The sequence below is a fragment of the Coregonus clupeaformis genome, chromosome 19 (assembly GCF_020615455.1).
Source record: "Coregonus clupeaformis isolate EN_2021a chromosome 19, ASM2061545v1, whole genome shotgun sequence".
NCBI classification, from domain to species: domain Eukaryota; kingdom Metazoa; phylum Chordata; class Actinopteri; order Salmoniformes; family Salmonidae; genus Coregonus; species Coregonus clupeaformis.
Genome location: NC_059210.1, coordinates 39,013,403 through 39,040,251, shown reverse-complemented (window position 1 = coordinate 39,040,251; position 26,849 = coordinate 39,013,403). Strand labels below are relative to the sequence as shown.

Here is a 26,849-nt window from a genome sequence, read left to right as displayed (position 1 = left end):
GTATAATGTTGAGAATTACAGTTGAATTTCATAAAACATCGCTGTGCTTTCTAGAACTTAATGTATGTTATTCTTAACATTCATCTACTTGTTTGAATGTTTTTCTTCCTCGGAAGAGGAAAAACAATAGTAAACCTGCGCTTATTTCTGGTGAATGTAGTTTATAATGCATTGTTTTTATTTTACAGTTTGAGTACTCAAATTAAAGGTTTCTTCCAAATGTAATGTCTTCATGACCTGATGTGCTGTGCTGCTGTTTAAGAGGGACATTTTATTTTTGTGGTATTAACCAAACAGTTATGCAGCTTCATCTATATTCTAGTGTAGGCCTATGTGGTCAAAGCCTTTAGTTTCCATTCTTAATTGCTGTCCTCACTAAGATCCTATGAATTAACTGAATTTTAGGATCTATATGGCTGCCCTACATTCTTTGTAAACTGTAGGGGGTGTCTTGAAATAATAAGTCGTCTTTTTAGTGAGACATTGATACTTGAGTGGGTAATGGGACACATAGCATTTGAAGTCTACACTACTCCTTGGGTACACAGACTTGACCTCAGCTTTTGCCATGTTAATTTACACTTTTGTGCACACAGATCAGCGCAAACATTACATAGTCAAACCATTTGTAGGAAACGCATTGTGAAAATGTAAAATTCCCAGAAGTCTCCCATTGAGGTGTAAGCTGTTTTATAGAAAGTCTTGTTGAATTAGATCTTGACTAACAATAGTATAATTCATAGCATGGCATAAAGTAGATAATGTTTTGGTCAGGTTTATCATCGCACAAGATAATGTAAAACATGTAAGTTGTCTGCCCACCACTCTGGCAAACAGAGAATACATGTTTTTCACTAATAAAAACTATAGCAAGAGGACAATGGTTTGCTATAGATCATTTGTGAAATAACTACAAGGAGGCATTCATCATGCATGGGAAATGGTGCTGGGCTGGCTTTGTTTTGCTCGTGAAAGGACGTGCCTGTGCCAACCAATGAGGGGAGAGAATGAGTGCGGTAGTATGACGTGTAGATGCAAATCCCCTCGATTTCATCCTATTGCCTGACGCAACCAGCAAGTGTGTGTCTTCAGTCTTCATTCCTTGCCACTGATCGAACCTGATTATTCTGCTGTCTGAATAAAACACGCATATTTTCTAGATTGAAAAACATATGATTGTTTGCTGTGGATTAAAGACACATTGCTTGGAATCAAATCGGATAGTTTTTTTCCTCAACGCAAGACTGCGTAATTATAAATTTACTTTTATCTAATTCATTCAAAACGGTTGGCTATTTAGTATTTTTTTTAAAGACAAAATGAAGACAAAATTTATCAACGGGGTGTCATCCTCCCCTTCTATGGCCTTGGGTTTGTTGGTCACTGAAAACGCACTTGAGGTCCAGCTAGACACTGAGGGTGAATGCAAGGATATCATCCGACCGGATGAGCCCGACCTGGAAACGAAGCGCAAGGCGTATTTATGGTGCAAAGAATTTCTCCACTGTGCATGGAAAACGGTGACAGAAGAGGATTTTCAAATCAGCATAATAAGGTAGATATGTTCTTTGAGGACATTCACCATTATTTATCACTATTTATTTGTCATATAGCCTATTACACAGAGAAACAGTTGCTGCGTTTGCAACTGCATATAGGCCACATTTTTTTCGCCCTATGATTGAAATGAATAGTCATGATGGTGCCAGTGGCATGATGGGGTTAATAAACAGAAAATTTGATACTGGGTTACACCTAATGTTATTTCAAATTAAAATGGTAGCTTCGCCTATATGGGATTGTATTGTGTGTTTTTGTTTTTAAAGCATCACTCCTTATTTATGGGCTTTCTATCCTAGAATAAAACCGTCATTTAGGCCGCCACATCCATTGGCCTAATGTACACGCAGGGGATAGGGAAATGTGACGCCTTTATGAGCTTCATTCGTTTTTTTGTGATGTTGTGACAGGGGTGGCCTCAGCAACAAGCTCTTCCTCTGCGCCCTGCCCGACACCCAAACCAGTGTAGGTGATGAACCCCGCAACGTCCTCTTGCGTCTGTATGGAGCTATTCTACAGGTGTGTATGACAACAGACAATGGAATGTTGAGTGAGTCAGTCACATCTTACCTTTTTCATCTTCAGTTTAATTGAAAACACCCTAGTTCTGAATCTGAAAATGTAATCAATGTTATTTTGGCTAAATACGTAGCCTACCGAAAGGCCCACTCTTGGACCCTTGAAAAGTTCAATTTGATTTACCCTGATTTTCTGGTCATGCTTTAGAATAGAATAGAATGTGATAATATAAAAGTTTAGGAAAAGACATAGCTTACATGTATTCCTTGAGAGGTTCTGAACAGGCTGAAAGGGTCTTTGCTTTGCTGCTGGAATTTGGGGTTGGACAGAAGGGAAAGGAGATATATCTTCTTCCTCAAACATCTTTATGTTGAAATGCTCTTTGGGGAAAATACCCACATGATGGCATGGACTAGGGTGGCTCAAGTTGTGTGTGCGTGTGTGTGCGTGTGTGTGTGTTTCTGTTGTTGTGGTGTGATGTACCACCATGGCTGTACATGCGTATGTTTTTTGCCGTAGGCCTTCCAAAAGGAGCGTGCCTTGAGCACACTTGTTTCCAGGTGATTCCACCATACCATACACGGTACAGTATGAGATCCCTGAAGTCTCAGTATTGTCCTCAACAAAGTTCAACCACATTGTTTTGGAAGTCAGCTTGTGAATTGATGCACTTGTGGAGATATGGGGGGGATGTTTTTTTTCAATTTCTCCTCTCCTTTTCTTTTCATATTAGAAACAAGTTGTCAAATACCATAGTGAAAAAAAAAGGAGAAAACTCCCATTGCAAATCAATAAATTAATTGGAGCTCACCTGACAGCAATTATGTGAGGTGTTGCACTGTAACGATAACAACTAGTGATGACATTTCTTCATCTGTTTTTGTTTAGTGTGTGCATCATGAACTACAGCCAAATGACACAGGATGATATAATTCCTGATGATGTATCACTAGGTCCACACTACATTACTCATAGGTCACATGATGGTAAACTAGTTAGGGCAACCCCAAGTTAACCTCCTGGCTAAAATTAGATGACCAGGGAATCCAGGTCAAGAGTCAGTCAAGCTTATAAAGAACTGGATGCTCCTGTATTTGGATGGGAATGACAAAAGCAACTACTCTGATCTAAAACAGTTGAGTGAAAAATGATTGAAGTAACACTATGAAATAGAAAATAAAATGAGACATGCCACATTTCTAATAAGAAGTAATACACCATTTGGAACCGGAGGACAAAGACCCATGAATTAAACATTTACAATAAGCCAGGAGATGTAAAGCACCCACGACTATTGTAAGAATTGAATAGAATGGAATATTAATATCTATTCATTATAGACTCATGTAGTTTAGGATATTTTTATTTATTGATAATACATGCGGTAAAGAGATCAATCGAACTCGACCAAAACAATGAAAATGCCATGGAAACTCATGGGGGAAAGATCCCCGAGTCTCCTCATTGGCCACCAGGAAAATAACCCTACATTTAGGCTATTGTTTATTTGTCAATTTCACACTATGTTGAGGAGTAGAATGCTTGTATGGATGTCAACCCCAATACATGTTAATGTCATCGTCACCAATCAACTGCATTACAGTTCAAAATGATTGACTACCACCACCAATTTCTATATGCTAGCTATGCTACCAGCTTATACGAATGGGAGTTAGCATTTAGCAGTCACTTCTAAACCTGCAAAGGGACCACTTCTAAATGTTATCCAGTGAAAACAGCCAAATATATAAAAATCGGGCTTTTAGTAACCACATTGAATCTATTGCAGTATGAGTGGTTACCCTTTATTGAGTATGGTTACATGCACACAATAATGTGATTATTGTGGATAGTCAGATTAATATCATAGTTCGATTAAAACGTTTACATGCTTTGCAAGAATAACGATTTCCCTAATAATCCTGTTTACATGGACACATCTGAAATCAGGCTACCTGGTGGCACTCTGATAAATGCATAAAATTGGCAATCAAAATAAACGTTCTACCACAGCGACCATGTTATTTTTGGGAAGCATATTTGATTTCAGACATATAAAGTTTATATGTGAAAACGACTTCTAAGACGCATACATTCAGTTGTTTCGAACTCACTTCAGTCGCGCTACAAAGGGAGGCTCGCTCAGCTGGTGATAACACATGCGCAGATCTAATACACTGCTGTCTTATCAAATACCTAATCTAATTAATAACTCAGAAATTCGTTGAGTAACTGGGTTTCCTCAGAGGAGAAAATATGAAAAGTGCTAGTTCACAGATATAATGTAAATATCTGCCTTTTATGGCAAAGCATACAGCCAGTGCCAGCCTTCATGCCAGCTGCCTTGATCAGGAGATAATAGATGCCTTTCAGAGAGAGAGAGAGAGAGAGCTTGTCTCTGTTTCTACAACTTTACTTTCTCAACAAGGTTGTTAAATGCACTGAGCACTTTCCTATTGCCTTTTTGGCCGTTGGACTTGGGGACTATACTGTACTCTGTCTCTTTGTGAGAATGCTATGTAGCATGATGTGTCTTTTCAAAACATAGATGTACTCATGGATAGTTTCTTGCTTTTTCTTTCATTGATAGATGTCCTGTAATAAGGGGGAGCCCAGACAGTCAAACAAAGAAAATCTCTTTCAAGTAAGTAACTAATGGCAAAGGTGATTTACCCAGACTATTAGTTAGAGTTGCTATCTGATTGTGAAAATGACCACACAGCATGTTTCATTGTTCTGGCCTGGAAACTATGTTTTTGTATTAATTTTCTGGAGTCTGTGATCAAATTAGTCTGTATAGTTTAGCATCAAAAGTTTTAGTAATTGCCAATGGACGTAGTGATCACTTTGAAAAATGTAAATCCCAGACCTTTCTCCCAACTGGATGGTGTAAAATGGTGTTAAAATAGCACTGTTGAGTCATCTCTTTGGATTGAGGTGACCTCTGTTAGTCAGTTGATGATAGCAAGACAAAAAGAGGGTAAACATTCATGTTTTGCCACCAATGTGTTCATGATGTCACTCATCTGTCATGGCATAAATCTGCAATTACTATCTTTTGCATGAGAGTCACATAGAGATTGATCTCATTAGAGGCTAATCTGAGCTTGGCTAGCCAGTCTGTCCCCTCGTAACCCTCACTGCTCCTTAGCCTTCATTTGCATGTTTATGGCCTTTTCCGTATATTGTCTTGAAACAGGATTAAGGTTCACATTGACAACAAGATTGCCCATTAGGTTTTTAAAATACAGTTTGAGGACAACGTGGCATACTTCACTATAGACTCTCGCCTTTACATGATGACTAATTCCAGTAATAGTGAACACACCACTCATAACCAATGTTCCCTCTACTTTTTTCCGGCACTGAGCAAATTTCAGGTCTGCTGAGCGCAAACTTGAACGTTGTGAAAATTCTGTTCAACTTCCAGCGCGCGTTTACTGTGAACACTGGGGCTGTACCCGCTTTAAGTTACAGTTTTAACAGTGGCCAAGTAGGCTACTGTGGCTATTTGATCATAATGTAGGCCTACCAGAGTGGCCTACCATCAAAAACAATGGAGAAAATGCATCCCATAAAATATTAACATGGAAATAGCTGTTCTATCATTCAGCCTACAGTAGCAGCCAATGTGTGGTGTTCAATGTAGGCCTACAGTCCATGATACTTTAGAAAAAAACATGTACTGTATATATATATTTTCTGTTGTATTTTTGACTTTATGTTTTGTTTACCCCATATGTAACTCTGTGTTGTTTTTATCGCACTGCTTTGCTTTATCTTGGCCAGGTCGCAGTTGTAAATGAGAACTTCTTCTCAACTGGCTTACCTGGGTAAATAAAGGTTAAAAAAAAAAAAATGCAGGGCTTGACATTAACCTGTTTATCATTTTACATTTTCGTCATTTAGCAGACGCTCTTATCCAGAGCGACTTACAAATTGGTGCATTCACCTTATGATAGCCAGTGGGACAACCACTTTACAATCTTTTTTTTTTTTGGGTGGGGGTAGAAGGATTACTTTATCCTATCCCAGGTATTCCTTAAAGAGGTGGGGTTTCAAGTGTCTCCGGAAGGTGGTGAGTGACTCCGCTGTCCTGGCGTCGTGAGGGAGCTTGTTCCACCATTGGGGTGCCAGAGCAGCGAACAGTTTTGACTGGGCTGAGCGGGAACTGTGCTTCCGCAGAGGTAGGGGGGCCAGCAGGCCAGAGGTGGATGAACGCAATGCCCTCGTTTGGGTGTAGGGACTGATCAGAGCCTGAAGGTACGGAGGTGCCATTCCCCTCACAGCTCCGTAGGCAAGCACCATGGTCTTGTAGCAGATGCGAGCTTAAACTGGAAGCCAGTGGAGTATGCGGAGGAGCGGGGTGACGTGAGAGAACTTGGGAAGGTTGAACACCAGACGGGCTGTGGCGTTCTGGATGAGTTGTAGGGGTTTAATGGCACAGGCAGGGAGCCCAGCCAACAGCGAGTTGCAGTAATCCAGACGGAAGATGACAAGTGCGTGGATTAGGACCTGTGCCGCTTCCTGGGTAAGGCAGGGTCGTACTCTGCGAATGTTGTAGAGAATGAACCTACAGGATCGGGTCACCGCCTTGATGTTAGCGGAGAACGACAGGGTGTTGTCCAGGGTCACGCCAAGGCTCTTTGCAATCTGGGAGGAGGACACAACAGATTTGTCAACCGTGATGGCGAGATCATGGAACGGGCAGTCCTTCCCCGGGAGGAAGAGCAGCTCCGTCTTGCCGAGGTTCAGCTTGAGGTGGTGATCCGTCATCCACACTGATATGTCTGCCAGATATGCAGAGATGCGATTCGCCACCTGGTTATCAGAAGGGGGAAAGTAGAAGATTAATTGTGTGTCATCTGCGTAGCAGTGATAGGAGAGGCCATGTGAGGATATGACAGAGCCAAGTGACTTGGTGTATAGCGAGAATAGGAGAGGGCCTAGAACTGAGCCCTGGGGGACACCAGTGGTGAGAGCACGTGGTGCGGAGACAGATTCTCGCCACGCCTTGTCCTTCAGACAAGGAGGTGACTGAAAATGTTGTTGTGTTGTTTGACAAAATACAATGCATTATTATACCCAAACCATTATTACAGAGAATCAGACAAATTATGCTACCCTCTGCCTATTGGCTACTTAGCTTATTCAAGCCTGTCTCAAAATACAACACTGCCCCTTTAAGACAAGAAAAGCTCTTTAACTGACTTGCTTTTCAAAGATGTCTAGAAATGTAGCAATCACTCCCATATTGCTGACTACAAATGATCTATAACTGGGCTAATAACTCACTAACTAGCAAAGGATATGAACAAAATGTGCACACGTGGCTACATGCACCTCTCGCTTTGATCTCAAAACAAGCGACTAAGTTTTGCATAGTTCGTTTTGTTTCGGTATGTTACATTGAAAGTGGCAAATATTGCGTAGATTCAATCACAGTTGCCACAGTAAAGGGAAACGCTGATAGTGTTAACTAACAGGGAAAACTCTAGAAAGTTGAGTGAAGTTCAATCTCGTGCTTCTCTCCATGGGCTGATATTTATTCTGCATGCACGCAGTTTAGAGGGGACATTGCTCATAACTGGAGCTTCAAGTGGAAAATCCCCACAGCTGCTGTGCCATGGTCATGTGACCATAGCCCTGGTACATAGGGGGTAGAGGGAGGGCAAGTAGTACCCAGGGGATGGTACTGTGACATTGAACTTACTGTTAATTCATTGTGTAGAGATGCCTACTGTTAATGTGTTTTTAGCTGAACTTTCAAACTAGTATTGAAACTATTCATGCTTCATTTATATTACCGAAGGTGAGAGCGTTGTGAAACTAAGGAGTTCATTCACACATTTGTCAACAATGATTGTTTAAGGTGGTGGAGTATGATCAATCTTATTTTCAGTCAATGAAGGTACTCATTACCCATGGCCATGGGTACTACTGATTGAGTTCATTATTGCTATCTGTCTTGTTATCTGAATGCACAGACATCCAGGCCAGAGATACATTTATTGACAGGGAAACAAAGCTAAAGCTAGAAAAGGTTAGAAAAGTGACATGATTTTCCAAAAACAATGTTTTGTCAACATTATGAAACATGGACCCCAGTAGTGTTTCTGAGGAAGTGTGATTTCCTTCCATTTCTCAGAATAGTAGTGTTAACGCTAGGACAGGCCACAGTGGACTACGGTATCCTGTTTCACTTCCTGTTCCACAGAATAATTGTAATCAAGTATTTCAATTTGCAAATCATATATTGGGTTGCAACAAAGGAAGTTAAAAAACACTTTTTATTTTTTCAATAATGAGGAATGTTGGAGGAATGGAATGCTGAACAGTTGCACAACAATGTCAACAGACCAGGATGTGGACGATCGATAGTATTGTTGATTATTAACCTGAAAAGTAGGCTACTTAGCCAGTTTAATTTGACAAGCCTTGACCAGCAACCTGTTAGGGTTATAGGTCATAGAAATAGGTCATAGAAAGTTAAATAAAAGTTGTTGGAAAACTGAGGCTGGCTGCTGACCCACTTTTAGTGTTGTCACGATTGTTGTGTAAATGGTCGGACCAAGGCGCAGCGTGGTATGCGTACATGTTTAATATTATAAATAAACACTTGACAAAATAACAAAAAGCAACTGAACGTGAAATTCTAAACGCTAACAGCAACAAGCCTAAACAGAAACATAATCAGAAACAAGATCCCACAACATAGGTAGGCAAAATGGCTGCCTAAGTATGATCCCCAATCAGAGACAACGATCGACAGCTGCCTCTGATTGGGAACCACACCCGGCCAACATAGAAATATATAACATAGAATGTCAACATTCACACCCTGACCAAACTAACTAGAGAATAACAGGGTTCTCAAGGTCAGGGCGTGATAGTACCCCCCCCCCCAAGGTGCGGACTCCGGCCGCAAAAACCTGACTCAATAGGGGAGGGTCCGGGGTGGGCATCTAGCCTCGGTGGGGGCTCCGGCTTCGGACGCAGTACACTCCTCTCCTTTCCTGCCTCCCTGTAGCACACCTGGTCCGGTCTGGACCCCGGCGTGATGCTTCCCCTCTCAGTCCTCCCACGATGCACCAAGCCCTGTCTGGACCCTGGTGTGGGAGCCCTCGACCCTGGAGAGGCACTGAACATGTAGACCTACATACAGGCTGCAAGGCCACAATATGTATCAGGATGATAATGATAACAGAGATAATACGTGGAGCAGATTTCCATTAGGCATCCATCAGCACTACAGAGGAATATTGCGTAATATCATCTGAACAGAGCCCATCTGTAAATGTGTCAATGAAGATGAGTACTTTGCAGAGTTGAAAATTGGCTTAGTTGTTTTTAGGACGGCCAAACCAAGGGTCATTATGGTTTCATATACATATATTGTCTATGGTTGATGGGTCGCACCCCTTTTAAGGCAAGACATCCACACAGTGGATAGAGCTAAATATAACAATATCTCTCTTTTGACTAGAGGGAAAGCTATCATAGATGAGGACTATAGAAGACCCCCTGTTGTCATTGATTATTTACTAAAAATGTTTTCCCCATGTCTATAGTCAAATGAGGTCAGTCCACAGTGCATACAACAGGCCATAAGCAAAGCACTACTACAGTGCCTTGCAAAAGTATTCATCCCCCTTGGCGTTTTTCCTATTTTGTTGCATTACAACCTGTAATTTAAATTGATTTTTATTTGGATTTCATGTAATGGACATTGATGAAGTGAAATGAAAAAAACTAATTGTTTCAAAAAATTCTAAAAAATAAATAACGGAAAAGTATTGTGTGCATATGTATTCACCTCCTTTGCTATGAAGCCCCTAAATAAGATCTGGTGCAACCAATTACCTTCAGAAGTCACATTACTAGTTAATTAAAGTCCACCTGTGTGCAATCTAAGTGTCACATGATCTGTCACATGATCTCAGTATATATATATATATACACCTGTTCTGAAAGGCCCCAGAGTCTGCAACACCACTAAGCAAGGGGCACCACCAAGCAAGCGGCACCATGAAGACCAATGAGCTCTCCAAACAGGTCAGGGACAAAGTTGTGGAGAAGTACAGATCAGGGTTGGGTTATAAAAAAAATATCAGAAACTTTGAACATCCCACGGAGCACCATTTAAATCCATTATTAAAAAATAGGAAAGAATATGGCACCACAACAAACCTGCGAAAAGAGCGCAACCCACCAAAACTCACGGAACAGGCAATGAGGGCATTAATCAGAGAGGCAACAAAGAGACCAAAGATAACCCTGAAGGAGTTGCAAAGCTCCACAGCGGAGATTGGAGTATCTGTCCATAGGACCACTTTAAGCCGTACACTCCAGAGAGCTGGGCTTTACAAAAGAGTAGCCAGAAAAAAGCCATTGCTTCAAGAAAAAAATAAGCAAACACGTTGGTGTTCGCCAAAAGGCATGTGGGAGACTCCCCACACATATGGAAGAAGGTACTCTGGTCAGATGAGACTAAAATTGAGCTTTTTGGCCATCAAGGAAAACGCTATGTCTGGCGCAAACCCAACACCTCTCATCACCCCGAGAACACCATCCCCACAGTGAAGCATGGTGGTGGCAGTATCATGCTGTGGGGATGTTTTTCATCGGCAGGGACTGGGAAACTGGTCAGAATTGAAGGAATGATGGATGGCGCTAAATACAGGGAAATTCTTGAGGGAAACCTGTTTCAGTCTTCCAGAGATTTGAGACTGGGATGGAGGTTCACCTTCCAGCAGGACAATGACCCTAAGCATACTGCTAAAGCAACACTTGAGTGGTTTAAGGGGAAACATTTAAATGTCTTGGAATGGCCTTGTCAAAGCCCAGACCTCAATCCAATTGAGAATCTGTGGTATGACTTAAAGATTATTGTACACCAGCGGAACCAATCCAACTTGAAGGAGCTGGAGCAGTTTTGCCTTGAAGAATGGTCAAAAATCCCAGTGGCTAGATGTGCCAAGCTTATAGAGACATACCCCAAGAGACTTGCAGCTGTAATTGCTGCAAAAGGTGGCTCTACAAAGTATTGACTTTAGGGGGGGTGAATAGTTATGAATGCTCAAGTTTTCTGTTTTCTTGTCTTATTTCTTGTTTGTTTCACAAGAAAAAATATTTTGCATCTTCAAAGTGGTAGGCATGTTGTGTAAATCAAATGATACAACCCCCCCAAACAATCTATTTTAATTCCAGGTTGTAAGGCAACAAAATAGGAAAAATTCCAAGGGGTGTGAATACTTTCGCAAGCCACTGTATGGTTGGTTTTCCTCCTATTTAGTTTCCGACAGGAAGCGCCAAGCCACTTTGAAGTGCACCACTTAGCACATTCCTCAGTCAACTGTCAGAGTCCACAGACCGCTGCCAGCTCATAGCAGGTTACAGTAGACCTAGATAAGGGCACCTGTCTGCCCCATTTGGATTGCACCCAGTGCAATGGGTTATGATTAGAGTTGCTACTGTACAGTGTAACATTGGCAATAGTTTTTAATGTACTTTCATTAATAACTACACAGTAACAAGGACCCTGTATTTATAAGTGTTAACATAGATTTATTTGTAAGTTAACATAATTTTTTGTGGGCCTATCTTTTGAATGCTAGCTATATCAGAGCTCTGGCCTCAGATAATTGCTCCTGCCACCATTTTTCCTCCCCAGTAGAAAAGCCCTGGTGTCTTCTTCGGTTAAGCAGCCACAATTACTGATTGATACTGTTGGCAGGCTCTGCCTCTCTCAGTACAATTGGCCCCTTGTTTTATTATTCTCATCATGTGGAACGCAACTCAATTCTCCCCTGTCTGTTCCAAATCTGCTTTTAATCTTACCACCATGACGGACAAAAATACCTGCCAATTCTCTGACAGAGTTGGGAATGTAATTTGTTTAATTGAGGTGGCCATTTTACAGTTAACATGCCTCAAAGACCTGGATCTGTGTATAATTGATTTATCAATCGTGAATGCTACATCCCTGGAAAAAATACTCCCATCTCTTCCAGACAGCCATAATGTCATGTGCTCATCATCAGCTTCCTCTGTCTAAGCTGTTCTTCCTCATTTCATCCTATAGAATTGAACGTGGTCCTCTGTAGCTCAGCTGGTAGAGCACGGCGCTTGTAACGCCAAGGTAGTGGGTTCGATCCCCGGGACCACCCATACACAAAAATGTATGCACGCACGACTGTAAGTCGCTTTGGATAAAAGCGTCTGCTAAATGGCATATTATTATTATTATAATAAGTTTCTGTCCTACTAACCCCCACCTGATGGTGGTAGTTGTGGAAAATCACAGCTTACAATGGACCACAGTTTGGCTGCAGTCATTTCCAGCTCATCCTATTAATTGTTCTCTCTTCCAGTTGCCATGAAAACATTAACCAATGACAGTCATTTTACCTAATCATTTCTAAGGATGGGGTTGATTGTGCAAGGAAGCGGTGACTGACAATCATGAGGTTCAATAGGAGAAGTCAACAACCACAACTTTCTCTCATTCACCTGTCTGTTTGTTTGCATGCTCATTCCTGTTCTCTGTGTCTGCAGGGTGCTGAGGCCATGGTGCTGGAGAGTGTGATGTTTGCCATTCTGGCAGAGCGGGAGCTTGGGCCCAAACTCTATGGCATCTTCCCCCAGGGCAGACTGGAGCAGTTTGTCCCTGTAAGTGACTATGTGGAGTGATAATCATTGATAGGGGGAAAGAATCATTCATGACTATGTACGTGCTTGCTTGTGTGCATGCGTGCGAATAGGTGTCTGGATCTGTGCATGTGTCTGTGTGTGTTCTGTTAAATGATGTGTGTTTAATTGATATAGAAGGGAATACTTGAACCATGCTAAATCTATTCCCTATTTAAAGTGGCAAAAATAGCTTGAAGTGATGTAATTTGACACTTTGTGCTAGCGAGAGTGTTCTTGGTCAATTTAATACATGCCCACGTTGCCCAAACATTCTCCTAGGGAGAGTTCTCTTGCTAAATTCAACCCATGCCTAGGCTAGACAATTTAAATTTAAATCGGTACAGATCATGAGTATAGTCATGTTCTATCTGAATCAACAGTTTTGCTTGTATGATGTACAGGTAACTGCCAAAATTAAAGGAAACACCAACATATAGTGTCTTAATAGGGCATTGGGCCACCACGAGCCAGAACAGATTCAATGTGCCTTGACATAGCTTCTACAAGTGTCTGGAACTCTATTGGAGGGATGCGACACCATTCTTCCACAAGAAATTCCATAATTTGGTGTTTTGTTGATGGTGGTGGAAAAAGCTGTCTCAGGCGCAACTCCAGAATCTCCCAGAAGTGTTTAATTGGGTTGAGATCTGGTGACTGAGACACACACACCCGATGCTCCTTTGAGACCCCTCTTTGAAAGTCACTGAGATTTCTTCTTCTAGCCATGGTAGCCAAAATAATGGGCAACTGGGCATTTTTATACATGACCCTAAGCAAGATGGGATGTTAATTACTTAATTAACTCAGGGACCACACCTGTGTAGAAGCACCTGCTTTCAAAATATTTTGTATCCCTTATTTACTCAAGTGGGTAACGATTTACTTTGACTACCCATAATGCGTTTATTACACATCTATAGGCATTTCATGAATGTGTTATAACAGGTCCCAACCTCTTTATTAAAGGTTCATTAAATATATCCATAGCATATCTATAGCGCACTCATGTCATGCTATGCAAGAGCTCATATTTAGGTATCTTAATAGTGTCATCATTATTACTGTTCTCAAAGTGTGCTTCTGCCATAACAGTGTTAATGAATATGCCAAAAGGCCAAGCCACGTTTAGAAAATTATGCTGATAAATAGCCTGTGACTTACCTTCTTCTTCTCACTGAGGTCAATGGTGCATGAAGATCCCAACAGGGTTAATGAAATGGCCTGTATATTTTAATACATTTTTGAGAACAGCAGTAAAGATGAAACATTTTAGTTATTCACTAGTCCTCAGAGACCAAGAAACCACAGAGCTCAAGCAAGTGGCCTTTAAACATCTTCCTCTGTGATCAGATCTTAAACTGTCAGTGGCCAAAGGAGAGGGCCTGAAGGCAATGGAACTGGTTATACCCTCCATTCTTTTTGACAACCCTGTCAGTAGTCTATTGGTAATGGTGTCTCTGTTTATTGTTGCATAAAAAGCTGTCAGTGTGAGGGGAATGAAGACAACCTGTATTCAGCTAAGACTTGTAGACCTTACTTCCTTGACCTCTTTGTGTTAATAGAGTCGCAAACTGGACACGGATGAGCTGAGCGTGCCTAGCATATCTACTGAAATAGCTGAGAAGATGGCCAAGTTCCATGGTATGAGGATGCCTTTCAACAAGGAGCCCAAATGGCTGTTTGGAACAATCGACAAGTGAGTTGGTCTCTTATTATGCAATTTCCAATAGAAACTGTAAACCCTCTTTGCCTAACTTGACCTCACTGAACACTCCAAACAAACATTAGCTGTCACACATATCTCCTCTTACAAAATGGTTAGCTAGTTTGCTTTTGTTGGTCAATCCTCAAGTCACCTGGTTTGAGAGAGCCAAATTATGTTTTCCTAAGGTATTTGTAGAGTAATGCAACACATCAATAACAGTCTTGGTCAATTTTATTTGCCACCTCTTTGATGTGTTTTATGAATGGCCTTAGTGTACAGTAAATTGACTTATTTGCTTACAGTTAAAACAGGGCATTTAAGTTGTTAAAGGGATTCGCTAATCAGAGTGAAATGTTGACTTGTTGACCTGCTTCGTGGTCTGAGGATAGTTTCCGGTAAATCACAGGGGGAAAGTTGCTTGTCAGCAAAAGAATGCGTCATTTGTACCAGTGCTGTGTAAACAAGGAGTGCATCGCTGTGATAAAATAGTGATATCTGTCTTATCTCTAAACTCTACAACGTCTTGTATCCCAGTGTTCCCATACATACAGTACCCTGATTGTCCTGATGTTTCCCCCCATCCACAGGTACCTGAACCAGGTGATGAGACTCACCTTCACCAGGGAGTCCCACATGCTCAACTTTGCCCGTCTGATGAGCTATAACCTGCCCCAGGAGATGGAGAGTCTTAAGTAAGGCCCACATCACGTCCACCCTGGTCCTGCATCACGTACATAACACTATTTAGACTAAGCACACATGAACAGACATGATTACATGTATATGCAGAAATTCAGTTATAGTATAGTCATATGGTGTTTTCCACTAAATTTGTGTGGAATCCAATCAACAACAATAAGCCAATAATTCTATACAAAGACTCTGTTGTCTGAGTGGTTGAAATACATGCTGGCATTTGGCATCCTGTTTTTGGGGGTAAACAGTGAATTAGTGGACTTGCAGTGCATTCGGAAAGTATTCAGACCGCTTGACTTTTTCCACATTTTGTTACATTACAGCCTTATTCTAAAATGGATGAAATAGTTACCCCCCCCCCCAATATACATACAATACCCCATAATGACAAAGCAAAAACTTGTTGTTTTGTGTGCAAATGAAATATGACATTTACATAAGTATTCAGACCCTTTACTCAATACTTTGTTGAAGCAACTTTGGCAGCGATGACAGCCTCGAATGTTCTTGGGTATGACGCTACAAGCTTGGCACACCTGTATTTGGGGAGTTTTTCCTATTCTTCTCTGCAGATCCTCTCAAGCTCTGTCCGGTTGGATGGGGAGCGTCGCTGCACAGCTATTTTCAGGTCTCTCCAGAGATGTTAAATCGGGTTCAAGTCCGGGCTCTGGCTGGGCCACTCAAAGACATTCAGAGACTTGTCTCGAAGCCACTCCTGCGTTGTCTTGGCTGTGTGCTTAGGGTCGTTGTCCTGTTGGAAGGTGAACCTTCGCCCCAGTCGGAGGTCCTGAGCGCTCTGGAGCAGGTTTTCATCAAGGATCTCTCAGTACTTTGCTCCGTTCATCTTTCCCTTGATCCTGACTAGTCTCCCAGGCCCTGCCGCTGAAAAACATCCCCACAGCATGTTGCTGCCTCCACAATGCTTCACCGTAGGGATGGCGCAATGTTTCCTCCAGATGTGACGCTTGGCATTGAGGCCAAAGAGTTCAATCTTGGTTTCATCAGACCAGAGAATCTTGTTTCTCATGGTCTGAGAGTCTTTAGGTGCCTTTTGGCAAACTCTAAGCGGGCTGTCATGTGCCTTTTACTGAGGAGTGGCTTCCGTCTGGCCACTCTACCATAAAGACTTGATTGGTGGAGTGCTGCAGAGATGGTTGTCCTTCTTGAAGGTTCTCCCATCTACACAGAGGAACTCTGGAGCTCTGTCAGAGTGACCATCTGGTTCTTGGTCACCTCCCTGACCAAAGTCCTTCTCCCCCAATTGCTCAGTTTGTCCGGGCGGCCAGCTCTAGGAAGAGTCTTGGTGGTTCCAAACTTCTTCCATTTAAGAATGATGGAGGCCACTGTGTTCTTGGGAACCTTCAATGCTGCAGACATTTTTTGGTACCCTTCCCCAGATCTGTGCCTCGACACAAGCCTGTCTCGGAGCTCTAAGGACAATTCCTTCGACCTCCTGGCTTGGTTTTTGCTCTGACATGTACTGTCAACTGTGGGACCTTATATAGACAGGTGTGTGCCTTTCCAAATCATGTCCAATCAATTGAATTTACCACAGGTGGACTCCAATCAAGTTGCAGAAACATCTCAAGGATGATCAATAGAAACAGGATGCACCTGAGCTCAATTTCGAGTCTCAGCAAAGGGTCTGAATACTTATGTAAATAAGATATTTCTGTTTTCTATTTCTAAAAACCCTTTGTCGTTATGGGGCATTGGGTGCAGATTGATGAAGAAATGTTTTTATTTAATCCCTTTTAGAATAAGGCTGTAACGTAACAAAATGTGGAAAAAGTGAAGGGGTCTGAATATTTTCTGAATGCACTGTATAACTCCTGCTTATTATCTGCTTAAATATGTCTTGTTTGTCTCTGTAGGTCTTTGCTGGACTCCACTCACTCCCCTGTTGTTTTCTGCCACAATGACTGTCAAGAAGGTAAGGGATCTAAAGGATTCTGCATGCTTCGGTTCGGCTGGCACCTAGCTGAACTCGGCTAGGCGAACCGAACGAGTGTGCTTGCATACTCCCTTAAAAGACCTTCGCTTGAAAAACAAGGAAAAAGTGGCAATAGTACTGTTTGTCCATATTGAGACTCTGTAGCCAGTATACACTTCCACAAAATAGTCAGAATTAATCTAAGATAACTCAAGAAATCTGTCATACATTTTTACGTTTTTGCAGAGGAGATCTTAGTCACGGAATTTTACATCTAACTAAGATGTTTGGTGAAGTATTTCTGAAGTGAATTTTTTTTCATGAAAACGAGTCGTCTATCGTTGAATGACAACAAACACCTAATTGAAGAATCCCTACTGTTGACCAATGACCGACGAAGGGGTGTAGAATTCGGCTACCGAATTTCAGCTTGCCTCAAGAAAAAATGTAGTGTGCACAAACAGCCGAAAAAAACCTTGCCAAAGACCAAAACGAACAAAAACGTCACAAGATGTCTTCATAATAATGCATGAACTGTTCCAAACAGTTTCGGATGGGAAGTGTGTGCACAGGGATAGCATATAAATACATTGTAAGCCATGATTTTCATTTTATGACAGGAAATTAGTTTTAAAACTGCTTAATTTTCTCTCAGCCTCATGGCAAAATGTGTAGAATAGCATGAGATTAGCTATAAAACTGCAAAATGTTCTCTATGCCAGATGGAGAAAAAAAATGAAATCATAAGAAATAAAATAAAAAATGGGGGGGTTGCCCGTGCTTGAACCTTGTGGGGACTACACAAAACTGTGCTAGGCCACTGTTAGGCATAGTATTGCAGTTTGTGTAAAGCTAGTGAAGAAAATCTTTGAAATCCCTTGCTAATGTTTTGTACTATGTGTGTGTGGTGTAATAATTATTCGCTCATCCTTTAGGAAATGTCCTTCTCCTTAGTGGTCGTGAGGGCACTGACAGACAGAAGCTCATGCTGATTGACTTTGAATACAGCAGCTACAACTACAGGTGTGTTCATGCTCAGAGCACTAGTCAGTGTATACTGTAATCATCCCCTTTACAACCGATTCAAATACTTTGATCACAAATTGTAGTGAATGTACAGAATGTACAACATTTTGGGTGTCTGAGAGCCGAGGCACATTCCTCAGAACAGGGGATAGATCCAGCAGTAAACATTGACCACACTGTACGATGTGGGAGGGCTATGTCTGTCCAAGGTGACACTGTCTCTGCAGATTGTAAATCACACCCCCCCCCATGGCCGATCCGTTGTCACGTTCTTTCACCATTCTGAGTGTGTCTGAGTCTCTGGAATCAAGCAGACTGGGCTGGTGGAGCAGAGCCAGACACCCTGTTCAATCTAATCATCCAGCTAGCTTTATGCACAGGACCTAACAGTGGATTCCCAAAGCTTCCCTGACTATTCTCCAACCATATTCCTCCACATTCATAATTCACAGCTTCTGCCTCATTAAATATTCAAAGGAACTCTAATGTAATGTCTGCTGCAACACAGTTATTGATGGAAGGAATTTACCCAAATATTTTGTATTTATCATATTTTTTAATTAAGACAAGAATGTAGCCACACATATTTCTGAGTCTTATTTCATAATCTAAACAAGCCATCCAGACCTTCCACACAATCCACACAGTCTCTTACTGTATGTTTTCCTGTACCACTTAGTCTTTCGTTTTTTTATAAAACATGGAACGCTTGAGTGCCCCATTTCTCAGAAAGGACCTTCACTGTTATTGGCCTTGGCTCACAGCCAAGTTAGTTCCGTCATAACAGACCTTTAGGAAGCTGAGTGTTCATACTAAAGAACTGGTTAAGTCACATGGACTTCTGTACACAATGAGAACAGTCCAAGGAGGCCCATATCAGACTCACATTTTGTTTGATTTCCCACTGTTTTCTTCCCAGTTGGTTTCCTTAGCAGCTGGTGTGGCTCGCTTGAAAGTGCTTGGACTGTACTAGTTTTCAGCACTGACCTATAATGCCGCAGCCAGGGGTAGAAAAATGTTGGAAAATAGTTTAGCCTCGAAGTTGTTCCTTTTGTCTGGTTTCCAAAGGAGCTGTGATTCCCTTCACAAAGAGCTACCCATTTTCACTCCCTTTGTGAGAACTCATCGCATATTTATCTTCCTTTGCTATGGTAGCCCTAGTTTTCATTTGGGCATACAAGGAAAAGAGCCCAAGCAATCATAATCCTCAGTCCATATGGCAATGCAATGTACATTGCAGAGAGATCCAAGAATGTTCAGTTCTGCAACATTGAAAATAAGCTTATCAAATATCTGGTGTAACTGACGGGACTGCTGACCTGCAAATGTGATATCATTGTTCATGTTTTTTCTCTATATATTTTGTGTTATCAGGGGATTTGACATAGGAAACCACTTTTGTGAATGGATGTATGACTATACAAATGACAAGTTCCCATTTTTCCATGTCAACTCAAAGAATTATCCCACTAAAGCCCAACAGGTGAGTAAGGATGACAGTATGAAGACTTTTTGTCCTCTGAATCTGAATGAGTGGCTCTCTAGGCAAAAGCCAGCCAATAACCATGTGATCTTCCTCTTTTCAGCTGCATTTCATTGGAAGCTACCTGTCAGAGACTGACCCGGGATTTGAGAATCTGAGCGCTGAAGAACAGATGAAACTCAAAGAGGAGCTGTTTGTGGAAGCCAACAGGTGAGCCCCAAGTTGAAGTGGCCAAGGCTTTTCGCTGGAATGTGAATGAGTGGCGCATTGAAATTGCTCACGTGTCTCTGACACACCACATGAGTCATCATGACACATGAGGACAAGTTGACTTAGTGTTTTTTTTACAATTCTGAGGACACCTGTGGTTTAGTACTTAGAATGGCCTCCTGTTGAGAGAGCAGCAGTAAATCATAACAATAATGAACCTCTCAGACTGGGCCTCTTGGTTACTGTGAAATGCTCCCTGGGAAATAAAACCCTGGAATCCGTCCAGTAGTGATGAAAGCACATATTTCCAAGTGGCAGTTGCTATGGACCAAAGGTTTTCTCAGTTCACCCAGATGTATGTTTAATGGACCATACTGCCAATGTGCTCGTCCACTGTTTTATTGAAACATTTGTCTGTTGGTAATTACACAGGTTTGCTCTGGCTTCGCACTTCTTCTGGGGTCTGTGGTCGATGATCCAGGCAAGAATCTCCACCATTGAGTTTGGGTACATGGTGAGTGTCCATTATCTGGTTGTCATGCCTTTGTTCTACGTATTTGTATGTGTGATATAAACAACACAGCCATTCTCCCTCAAACAAAGTATAAATAAATGAGAAGTGCATGTTGCATAAGACAGGAAATGGAAGCATACATTTTATACCCAGACAATCAGAAGCACTGTCAGTGTGTTCCTTGCTATGTTTGGTCTCACAGACTACTCTGAACTATACACAAATATGTGCCATGGTCAGGGCAACCTGATAATTATTATCTCTGTTATATTTCCTTTCTATGCTGAAATATATATACAGTACCAGTCAAAAGTTTGGACACACCTACTCATTCCAGGGTTTTTCTTAATTTGTTACTATTTTCTACTTGTAGAATAATAGTGAATACATCAAAACTATGAAATAACACATATGGAATCATGTAGTAACCATATTTTTTTTAAACAAATCAAAATATATTTTATATTTGAGATTCTTCAAAGTAGCCACCCTTTGCCTTGATGACAGCTTTGCACCCTTTTTTTTTCTTTTTTTTTTCTTAGGGGGTAGATCAGCTTTAATATTGCAGATAGATTGTAACTTCCATCAATGTAATTATCTGCATCACTTCCAATCCCCCATATATATTTTTTCCGCTAATATATATATATAGATACATATACATTTACATTTACATTTTAGTCATTTAGCAGACGCTCTTATCCAGAGCGACTTACAGGAGCAATTAGGGTTAAGTGCCTTGCTCAAGGGCACATCGACAGATTTTTCACCTAGTCGGCTCGGGGATTAGAACCAGCGACCTTTCGGTTACTGGCACAACATACATACATACATACATACATACATACATACATACATACATACATACATACATACATACATACATACATACATACATACATATACACTACCAGTCAAAAGTTTGCACACGCCTAGGGGAGGTATACAGAAGATAGCCTTATTTGGTAAAAGACCAAGTCCATATTATGGCAAGAACAGCTCAAATATGCAAAGAGAAATGACAGTCCATCATTACTTTAAGACATGAAGGTCAGTCAATACGGATCATTTCAAGAACTTTGAAAGTTTCTTCAAGTGCAGTCGCAAAAACCAACAAGCGCAATGATGAAACTGGCTCTCATGAGGACCGCCACAGAAATGGAAGACCCAGAGTTGCCTCTGCTGCAGAAGATAAGTTCAGTAGAGTTACGAGACTCAGAAATTGCAGCCCAAATAAATGCTTCACAGAGATCAAGTAACAGACACATCACAACATCAACTGTTCAGAGGAGACTGCGTGAATCAGGCCTTCATGGTCGAATTGCTGCAAAGAAACCACTACTAAAGGACACCAATAAGAAGAAGAGACTTGCTTGGGCCAAGAAACACGAGCACCGTGAAGCATGGAGGAGGAGGTGTGATGGTGTGTGGGTGCTTTGCAGGTGACACTGTCTGAGATTTATTTAGAATTCAATGCACACTTAACCAGCATGGCTACCACAGCATTCTGCACCGATACGCCATCCCATCTGGTTTGAGCTTAGAGGGACTATCATTTATTTTTAAACAGGACAATGACCCAACACACCTCCAGGCAGTGTAAGGGCTATTTGACCAAGAAGGAGAGTGATGGGAGTGCTGCATCAGATGACCTGGCCTCCACAATCACCCGACCTCAACCCAATTGAGATGGTTTGGGATGAGTTGGACCGCAGAGCGAAGGAAAAGCAGCCAACAAGTGCTCAGCATATGTGGGAACTCCTTCAAGACTGTTGGAAAAGCATTCCAGGTGAAGCTGGTTGAGAGAATGTCAAGAGTGTGCAAATCTCTCATTAAGGCAAAGGGTGGCTACTTTGAAGAATCTCAAATATAAATATATTTTGATTTGTTTAACACTTTTTTGGTTACTACATGATTCCATATGTGTTATTTCATAGTTTATGTCTTCACTATTATTCTACAATGTAGAAAATAGTAAAAATAAAGAAAAACCCTTGAATGAGTAGCTGTGTGCAAACTTTTGACTGGTACTGTATATAAGTGACACACATACTGTGCTAGGTGGATTTTCATTTTAATACCTTTTCTCTCTCTCTATCCATTGTCTGAAATCCATTCTGTGCAAATGTTCCAATATTTTTCTTTCCTCTGTCTGTCCACAGGAGTATGCCATGGCCAGGTTTGATGCATACTTTGAGCAGAAGCGGAGCTTGGGTGTCTAAGCGAGGGACCACATACAGTAACAAGGAGGTGGAGGGTACATGGATTAACAGCGCTTAACTGAAAATAATGCAGACAGGCAATCAGGGTGTAGGACCATGCTTTAATGGGGTGTATGACCATGCTTTAATGGGGACCCTGTGCTTCGGGAATTAAGTGCTCGCTACAGTTGGTATCGCATGGACCAAAGTGAAACCATTCATATCTGGTTTGGTGTTGAATTATGCCCCATGCATTGCTGCTCAGTGTTTGCACAATACTACGCTCCTAATATTACATATGCTCACAGGTTCAAGATTATTCTTGGCTTCTCTTTTCTTCAAAGAATATCAGGAAGATTAAGACAGGGATAAAAATCTTCATTCTGAAAGGAGGTGTGAGTTACATCTCCAGGAAGTCCTTTCCTGTTTGGAAATGTACTGGCGTAGCTAAAAAGAACAGAAGTCTCAATGAGCCTTAAAAATCTTTGCTTATTGATTAGCCAGTAATCTCTTATCTGTGACCCAACGGCGATAGTACATTTTCTGTGACATAAGAGCAAGGTTCAAAACGTAAGCCAAATGACTCTGTCTCAATTTCAATTGATTGGTAGTTTTTTTGCATCCATGCTATACATGTCAAATTCCTCTAAGATGACTTGTATATGGAAATATTTGGAACTGCCAATTAGATGGGTGCATCTCTGTCCAACAGCCTTTCCCACCTGCAGTACTATAAATATAATCTGCTAAATGTGACCTGAAACACAGTACACTCTTAGACAAAAGGGTTCCAAAAGGGTTGTCCAGCTGTCCCCATAGGAGAACCCTTTCTGTTTTTCCAGGTAGAACCCTTTCTGGTTCCAGGTAAAACCCTTTTTGGTTCCTTGTAAAACCCTATGTAGAAAGGGTTCTAAATGGAACCCAAAAGGGTTCTACCTTCAACCAAAAAGGGTTCTTCAAAGGATTCTCCTATGCGGACAGCCGAAGAACCCTTTAAGGTTCTAGATAGCACCTTTTGTTTTGGTAACCTCACAACCCTACTCTGTACTTACCATTTCTGGAGATTGTGTAGAGTAAGAGTATCAGCTCTGAATAGGTCATTGAAATGGTAATGATATTCAAACAGATATATTAATAATGAATACATCACAGATAGTACATTGGATAAGTAAGGAAATAGCGAACAGGAAAGCTCTCGCTTTAACTCAAACAGACAAACTATAGAGATGCTTACTGTGTTATTCAGCTGAAGTAAACAGTTGCAGATTTAGTTGTGAGAAGAACTGTAAACAAGTTGTAAAAAAAATCCTCATGTAAAGGTTTTTAATGTGTATAATGATATCTTTAGAATGTGTTTGGGGACTGGAAATGTTTACTTTACATTTCTTATTTTAGTGAAAAATACATAACTGAACTGTGATAATTATTGCTGTTTTAATATGAATTTGAATTCTGTATTTCATCATTCTATTTGTTTTATGTAAACATGTTTATTTAATCTGGTTACAATAATATTGAGACAAATATGAGCCTTCACTTTGAAATGTCATTGTTGCGTAGGCTACAATGTCAGTGGCACTTCAATCTCATTCACCAGACACTTCTTCCCAATGCTCATACGCTATTAGCCTAGGGGCGAGATTAGTGGCACTTTCCTGACCAGTTGCATTTTTTAAGATAACGTTTTAAATTTTTTTCCTGAAATGGAATATGTATTTTTCTTAATAAGAAAGTTGTCTCTTTCCTTGTTGAAATACGTCTCACTCCTGTTTTCTCAACACCTGCTATATCATTATTGTGTGATTAACTACATTCCATTTTCAGGTATACATTGTGTATATTTGTATATACATTACACCTCTCTTTATATTATTTGTTTGAGACAATAAAATAAGAATTGATCCAACTGTTTTCAAATTCAATTGTAATTGACAGGTACATACAGTTTTCTGAGTATATCCTTGGTGTATTTCATGTCTTGCCATCCAATACAGAGATCAAATAAAATGTAATTGATTATCAAAACGTGAGTGAAGAAGGAACTCTACATTTCACTGAATATTGTTGATTATGTTTATTGTAATCTTATGGATAATTGAACTGAATGTCCAATTTGTACATGCTGTGAAAGGATCCCAACTACTTTATTTTGTGAGTGCAAACGTTTAGCCTTGCTTACCTATACAGATAGCTATGCAGATATACACTAAAGTAAGAAAATATGTACCGTATAAATTCTTCCCTTGTAAATAGCAAGGGTAAAGTAATTTGAAAATGTACCACTAAGGCAAGTTCAGTACATATATTTACTGTACCTTCTACTGCTTTGCACAAATACTACAATAAAGACAAAGAAATAAAACATGTATTCTTGCATTTCAGTCTATGTAACTGAGGGGAAAATATGATTAACTGCGACATTGTACCGTATATTTGCGTCAATCACATTGTTTAATCTCGGTTAAAAAAAAGACAAAGAAGGAGCGATAACATAATGAGAAATACTGTAGTTCCTATCAAAACTGTTGTAATGCGTTGTGTGTGGCTAGCACCATCATGGTCAATTACTGGACATGATGTATGTTAATAAGTAGACAAAGTACTGTATCAATGATAAGTGTATAAGCAATTAGAGGTCAATTGGATGACTGGATAAGGTGACTCAGAATGGGCTGACAGTCACATGCTATGTCATTCCTCTAAACCTTGCCTTCCTTTTACAAAGCAGTTGTACATTCACTTCCAATGACTCATCTTTCATCTTGTTGCTTTCATCAGTTTATTGCATATGCCACGTTGTCCTCTGCAATTATGTAACTGCTGTGTTTTTTTGTGGTCATGTCACCATCTCCTCTCCCCTTCTCTGGCTCTTTTGCACATTGATCTCTCTGAGGTGGCAAATTGGGTTAAAAGTATTATATTCTCCGGGACACAGAGGTCTCACTATTCTAATGAGACTGATAAAGACCTTGATCTAAATTCAACCAGTTCAAACTAACACTACAAGGGAAACATATTACAGAGCTGCCAGAATATTGGTGGGAGAATGGCTCTAATCTACACCTGGGATCAGAATTAATAAATGTTTGCTCCAGGTGGCCCTGGGTGTTTTAAAATACAACCCCTGCCTGTTGACCTTGGCCAACATGCCAGCACCAATCCCAGGCAGGCACTACATCTGATCTGGCCTTGTCTTTTCTTGTTGACCCCATCGTGGTGTGGCCACTGGCCACATGCAGGGATGAGCACAGACAATCACATTCCTCAGCTAAAAACATGTTTGTGTTATCATTTAACTGGGTGTAGTTTCACATAGACGCAGGGTCTCTAGAAACTTCAAAGAAAGGCAGAGCCTACTACTGTAAGTGTAAACAGATGAAGATGAATACTCCTGCCCTGTGGAATTACAGTGTATCTATGAATACATTTTTACTCCAATCTATACTTCATCATGTTTATCTGATGCACTTTACAGAGTATGTTACCAATGAGTTTCTTTGTGGTACATCTGGTGCTCTTCAAATGCCTTTTTCTCAGGCTTTTCTGCCAGGCTAATTGGACATGTATCTCTAGCCAATTGGAAGTTATTCTATACAGTTGGAGGGATATCTGAAGGGCAGGTGCTGTGCTGCAGTAGCAGAAAATATTAATTAGGGAGAGTGGAAGGCACAGTAGTGAGCCAGAGACCTGTCCTTGAGAAAGACAGCTTTTATTGTGGTGGAGATGAGTCTTTGGCTCGTCTCTAACTCACCGCTTGGTATGGCAACTGCTTGGCATCCGACCATAAGGCGCTACAGAGGGTAATGCATATGGCCCAGTACACTGGGGCCGAGCTTCCTGCCATCCAGGACCTCTATACCAGACAGTATCAGAGGAAGGCCCACATTTTATTCTAAGACTCCAGTCACCCAAGCCACTGGCTGTTCTCTCTGCTACCGCACGGCAAGCGTCTGGAACCAACAGGACCCTGAATAGCTTCTACCCCCAAGCCATAAGACTTCTAAACAAGACTGCTAAATAACTAATCAAATGGCTACCCGGACTACCTGCATTGAACCTTTTTTGCAAACTCTCTTGCACTGACTATGCACACACACTGGACTCTACCCACACACTCACTCACACAGTACATGGCCAAAAGTATGTAGACATCTCATTCCAATATTATGGGCATTAATATGGAGTTGGTCCCCTCTTTGCTATTATAACAACCTCCACTCACTGGGAATGCTTTCCACTAGATGTTGGAACATTGCTGCATGGCCTGAACCATGAAAAACAGCCCCAGACCATTATTCCTACTCCACCAA

General features: G+C 41.0%; 1 protein-coding gene across 2 annotated transcripts; it reads left to right on the top strand.

Moving 5' to 3' along the window:
- The first annotated feature begins 1,060 nt into the window (after nt 1-1,060).
- On the top strand, nt 1,061-24,905 carry chka (choline kinase alpha). 2 transcript variants are annotated; one of them, XM_041837418.2, is made up of 12 exons: nt 1,062-1,555; nt 1,971-2,079; nt 4,670-4,723; nt 12,637-12,750; nt 14,334-14,467; nt 15,064-15,168; nt 17,047-17,105; nt 18,041-18,128; nt 19,506-19,614; nt 19,718-19,824; nt 20,257-20,338; nt 22,501-24,905. In XM_041837418.2, exons 1-12 carry the CDS (start codon nt 1,320-1,322, stop codon nt 22,558-22,560), a joined length of 1,257 nt encoding a protein of 418 aa, XP_041693352.1. In that variant the 5' UTR covers nt 1,062-1,319; the 3' UTR covers nt 22,561-24,905. The 2 variants fall into 2 exon arrangements, with proteins under 2 accessions (XP_041693353.1, XP_041693352.1); XM_041837419.2 differs by lacking the exon at nt 4,670-4,723 and having other exon boundaries at nt 1,061-1,555.
- The last annotated feature ends 1,944 nt before the right edge of the window (nt 24,906-26,849 follow it).